The sequence below is a fragment of the Sinocyclocheilus anshuiensis genome, unplaced genomic scaffold (assembly GCF_001515605.1).
Source record: "Sinocyclocheilus anshuiensis isolate Anshui unplaced genomic scaffold, SAMN03320099.WGS_v1.1 scaffold590, whole genome shotgun sequence".
Classification (NCBI taxonomy): domain Eukaryota; kingdom Metazoa; phylum Chordata; class Actinopteri; order Cypriniformes; family Cyprinidae; genus Sinocyclocheilus; species Sinocyclocheilus anshuiensis.
In genome coordinates this window covers 322466-328615 of record NW_015544192.1, presented here as the reverse complement: position 1 = coordinate 328615, position 6150 = coordinate 322466, and the positions used below count along the sequence as shown (strand labels likewise).

The 6150-nt window shown below is 35.4% G+C and overlaps 1 protein-coding gene across 1 annotated transcript in view; it reads right to left on the bottom strand.

Moving 5' to 3' along the window:
- LOC107696533 (exostosin-1b-like) overlaps positions 1–6150 on the bottom strand; it is a 95886-nt gene that overhangs the window by 15898 nt on the left and 73838 nt on the right. Inside the window, exon 5 of the mRNA XM_016496892.1 lies at positions 2472–2604. Coding sequence (XP_016352378.1) covers positions 2472–2604 — 133 coding nt within the window. The remainder of the gene's footprint in view (positions 1–2471; positions 2605–6150) is intronic.

Here is a 6150-nt window from a genome sequence, read left to right as displayed (position 1 = left end):
GGGGGGGGGGGGGGGGGGGGGGGTCTATGGAATTCTGTTGAATGGATTTAAACGTAGTAAAACGTGTAAAATATCTAATGAAAAAATATAATATTTGGTCAAAAATTTAACAAATAAACAAAGGGTGAATGATGCATACAGCTTATTGATTGACAGTCTTTCAAGTTCAGATTCTGTGAAGCTTTCTACAGAGCTCTGTGCAGATCTCCTGTGAGTTTGATAATAAGCAGTATATATCCATAAAATACTTCAAGCACAATGATTTAGTGGTATGAGTAATGTGGGATTTAATGGGAGATAAATAATCCACGTTTTACAGTTATTAAATAGACTACATGTTTAATTACAATCAATGATAATGGCATTAATATCATGCACATTGCTTTTAATCTCTCAATAGATGCATTGCTTTTTCGTCTATTGTCCGCTTTGCCCATGAGATAATAAAACTGACAGTTGGCACCATCTCGAAATAACTCACCATGTTTAATTGGTGCAGCGGTGACAATCCAATATGATAATTCTTGCACATATACAATTCAATTTGTAAAAATTTGAAAAGTGTGAAAAAAATGTGCTAACCAATAAGAATGATCATCTTGTATATTCAATTCACTTACATTTTCCCACTAACAAGAGGTGCTCAATCAACGGCTTCATATTGATTGGCCTGACAAGCAGTGCAGATTAAGATAGAGGCATGCGTGGGCTGCATTAGCAACTGTGGCAATGCACGACTTTAGATTGTGTATATGGATTTTGAAATCCAATTACACAGGGCTGGTCGATAATCTATCACATCGTACAATGGTTATCACTTAGCTACATGGTAAATTTTTAGATATCAAGACACCTCTGCAATTAAGAGATGGCAGGAGGGGGTGTTTAAAAATAAATCAGATGATTACAAAGGAGAGAACCAGAGACAATGCAACTTGGGGTTTGAATGAGGCTAGTCATAAATTTGGCTATGACAAGACCCACGTCTGTAAAAGATGAAAGAGGATCTGAAAGTCCCATAATGCCTGTCTGTCATGTCTTAGAAAGCTCATTAATTCCAGAAACATTTGAACATAACCTCAAAATGTCATGCAGGACTAGTTTCTGAAAGTTTAGGAAAAAAGGGTGTCACAATATTAAAGTCAGAAAGACTTTTGCTCTGTCCAAAATCACTCACTTGTTCACTATACAGTAAATGTTACATGCAAAATAAACGCGTTTGATGTAAATCAAAAAACTAGTGAGCGAGAGAAGAAAATGCTGCTCCTGTATTTTATATTACTTTAACTAAAATGTACCTTACTTTGAAAAATAAGGATGACAATATTTAGTATACATGATTTGTAATGTTAATAATTTTCCTGTGGCTCAGTGGTAGAGCATTGCGTTAGCAGCGCAAAAGGTCATGGGTTCGATTCCCAGGGAAAAAATGTATAGCCTAAATGCACTGTAAGTCGCTTTGGATAAAAGCGTCTGCTAAATGCATAAATTATTATTATTAAATTATTAATTATTACATGATTTGTATCTAAACATCATCAGCTTTGTGGTTTGGGTTCATGGATGGCATTATGAAAATAAATCTTTATTCTGTTCATTAATTTCTTTTCTGATAACAATTAAAAATAAGAATAAATGCAACCAGCTTCAGTTGTATCATTATAATTAATTATATATTTTTATTACTTACTGTATATCTTATTGTACTATAAAAAAAAAGAATCTGTTCTGTTTTTGTTCAACATATTGGTTCATAACGATAAAAAAAAAAGACAATTTACATTATCATCATTTCATATATCATTTTTAATTTATCTTTTGAGTTGACAGTTTACATGGAATTAATGGCAAAATAAATAAAATGTTAAATTTTAACTTAATTTCAATTATTTCTGACAATTTAAGACAATTAGCAGCAGATAATAAAAGTTGCTGGAATGAAGGAAGCGACAAACTCTTTTTCCTTTGTGCTCAACATTTTCACCATTAGATTATGAAATATTATTTCAGCAAGTACTCAGCACTTGTACACTGCAAATCAGAATGCATTATAGGTATAAAAGAAATCGGTAACACTTTATTTTAAGGACCAATTCTCACTATTAACTAGCTGCTTATTAGCATGCATTGGCTGTTTATTAGTACTTATAAATCAAATATTAATACCTTATTCTGCATGACCATATTTTGATCCCTTAATCCACCCCATACCTAAACTTAACAACTACCTTACTAACTATTTATGAGTTTATTGAGGAAAAACTGAATTAATGGTGAATGTGTTTTTCCCATTCTAAAGTGTTACCAAGAAATCTCTATGAAGTTGTTCACTCAGAATTTGGACAACACTACAAAAATGGCAAACCTCCAAAACAGTGCACTATAGGGAAAAGAAGAGCAATTTTAGAAACAGCTTTTGTCTTTAACTTTGGAAAAACTGTGCGCTATAAAGAAGATGATTGTCTAATTACCAAGTTCGGAGTAGAAGAAAGGGAAGTCGCCCAGGTAGGATGAGTACTGGGGCAGTGTAAAAAGTCCACCGGGATGACTGTTCCACATCAGATTGCTCCTGGAGGTCTGCTGAAGCACTCGGTCCTGTATGATCTACACAAACAAGTAAACAAACAAATAAACAGCCTGCATTACAGCCCCTGTAAGTCGTAACCAATTCCAGCTAAATTCCCCAACCATGAGAGCTATGAAGTTGTCATTTGGAGAAGTCTTTGTGAAAAGGCAAATTAATGTTTTGAAATAAAACTTCAAATTGAGGTGCAGCTCTGCGTCTATAAACTACATATTAAGACAAAATATCCAATGCTCCAGCGATTTCACCACCCTCATCATGCCAATCAGCTGCCCCAGCATTAAGACAAGCAATTGCTTCTCTGGCCTTGAGTGAGGCTCTCAGCGATGAATGGCTGCTGTAAAAAGAGACAAAGACTAATAGGCTTTTTTGTTGTCGTCGTCGTTTTTGGTTTATATTGTGCCCCTTGGTGTGAAAGCGGCTTGCCTTAGTGACAGCCTAATCGTTGGCAACTGGAATGGGTTTTCACACATTGTAGCTTCTTAATTCTAGCCTGGAGGCTTTTTTTGTAGTACAAATGACAAAAGTCTTGTAGAATTTACTGAGCAGCATCTGGAGTGCATTCATCAGATGTAGGATAGTGAGATTTCACAGACAACCTCCACCGCACACAAATAGAAATTTCGAACACAAATACAGACATTTTCTATAGAGAGCATCACAGCTGCATAATTAGTTCAGGTGTGAAGGTGAATGAGGAAGATAAACTCGTTCGGCATAAATAATGGTAATTAGGACTAATCATGCATGTCAATCTTCACAAATCGAAGCGTTCAATTAATATTGTAAAGAAACATGAGGCATTCAAGGTGAAGTGTGTAATTTAGCAGTAACCAAACAGATTCTCAAACAGATTTTTGTGTGTGTGTGTTTTAGTTTGTTAATTTATATATGCTTTAAATTGTCAACATTTTGTTGTGTCATTCAAGAATTATACTTTCATTAAAATGGCATAATATAATGTAATATACACTACTGTTCAAAAGTTTGGGATCATTTATTATTAAGAAATGAATTGATCTTTAAAATGATCAAAAGTGACAGCAAAGATATTTATAATGATTCTAATAGATGCTGTTCTTTTGAACTTTGTATTCATCAAAAGAACCTGAAAAATGTTTTTTCCACAAAAATATTAAACAGCACAACTGTTTTCAACACTGATAATAATAAGAAATGTTTCTTGAGCACCAAATCAGCATATCAGAATAATTTCTGAAGGATCATGTGACACTGAAGACTGGTGCAATGGCTGCTGAAAAATTCAGCTTTGCCATCACAAGAATAAATGACATTTTAAAATATATTAAAATAGAAAACAGTTATTTTAAATTGTAATATTTCACAATATTGCTTTAAATGCATTTTAGCAAACAAATGCAGCCATTTAAAAAACTTTTAATATTATATTATATTATATTATCCAATATAAAGCACAAGTTTGAGTGTTTCCCCTGTGTTTTCTTCTTGCTCCCCCTGGTGCAGTCAATAACCATTTGACACGAGCATTGATATTAAGCCGTGGTCTTTCAACCTTGCAGAACCCCACCTGTCATCTTAAAAACCCAATCTGAGCGGCTGATGAAAGGCCGTTCCTCTAGCTCAGCTAAAAGTCCTCCCTTTTAGTGACTGAAGACATGTGATTGACGACTCAATCTCGCAACAGGATGGCCACAATCTTCCAAATGGAGGGCAGCGGATGAAAGCAACTCTTTGGATGCTAGCTATAATTGCAATGACGCTGTACCCACGCTGTGGGAGGTTGGGGAGGGGGGCTCTGACAGCTCTGTCACTAGCTCATAGACTTCTGGGCTTAATTGTTGTGATTTGTTGATTGTAGACGCTTATGCATTGTATGACACTGTCAGTTGCTAAACATTGACCGCAATGGCATGTCGATCAAAGAAGCAGGGGAAGTAGTTACACTAACAAAGCTTCTGATAGAATATATTTACAGGGTGTCTACAGATATGAACAAGTTAAATTTAAGACTTTTTAAGACCTTTTTAATACCACCTTATGTGAAATTTAAGACCAAACCTGTGGTGGAAATACACATTATATTACATGCATATATGTAATATTTAACACGTTTAATGTAAAAAGAAAACAAAATATAATCGCTGTCAAAAATGCTATTTGTTATTACGATATACAGCGAACTTTTCATATCAGCAGACAATATCCCATACAAAATATTCCCACAAAAGTGTCGCATCACTGAGATTTTTGGTGGTGTAAACAATTTATTCTGAAGAAATATTTTCATCAGTTTTCTGTCAGCTTTTACATACTTAAATCTGCATGTTTTTACCACAGGATGTCATTTACCTTTATAAAGGCCAATATTTATTTTACCTTATTAAATGTGTCATCGTTCATGTCAAATTCTAACAACTGATCAAGAAATGTAATACACTACAGGGCTGTTACCAATCAAATTAAATAATTTACACTGCAAAATTACAACTGCAATAAACAATGTTATGAGATTAATGTTGTAAATAAAATTTTGAACATACAAATGAGAAATGTTGGGGGAAAATGCAAACTTTTAAACAAGACTAAGTCACTTATTCATTAAACAGATTCCTTCAAACAGCTGAATCATTCAGTAACAAAAACGCGGGGTGTTGCTTGGAGAGTGTGCAATAATTCTGTTCTGATCTTTGTTTGGAACTATATTCGTTGGCGAAATAGAACAAAACAGTCAATTGTGTCTAAAATGTAAGTAAATTCATATACTTTACTACTTGCTTGTTGAACTAAAATCAGTGTAACATTTGCAATCGTGAAAATATTCAGCAAAATAACTCCCTTGTCATGGTATGTTACTTAACTATATCATGCTATGAATATACTAAACATTTTGAATGTTTACCTCAGAATGTTGAAAGTTTCTTTATGTGTGCCGTACGCTCATTTGATTTGATTTCTCCATGAAAGTCTCTCACAGAGACAGGCAGCACGAGCCTCAACAGCGCGACTGAGACAAGTGGGGGCGGGGCCGAGAGCCGTGGGAACGGAGCGAGGCTGGTGGAGTAATTGATAATGAGCGACACCTGCACCACTCACCGGTCTCGAGTCCCACGGAGGAGCTCCGGAAGGATATAAGGAGGAGTTACGACAGTGAAAGACCAGAGAGGACCAGGCCTGGACTTTATTTTGTGTTTTGGTTCTGTTTGTGCACGACAGTCGTCCGCGAGGGGCTGTCGCGCTATTTTGTGTTTATTTTATTATTAAAGTTTCCTTTGAACGTTCGCCGGTTCCCGCCTCCTCCTTCCCGTGACTACGAACGTTGTTACAGCGACATTGATAATAGAAATACACTATCCATTATCAATCGCGGTTTAAGCTAAATGTAATAAAATCAGAAGAATCATTCGCGCGTTTTGATGCGTGATTATTTTTTGTCACTTAAGTTTTAATCAGTCTATTAGTCCTGTCGGGCAAGTGCAATTATCAAGCCATTTTTCAGTAAACTTGCATTAACCCATTTAAAGTAGTTCGGAGGCTGGTCAGCGAGCTGGTGTTTGACTGTATTCTGTAACCGCAATTCTCTCTGA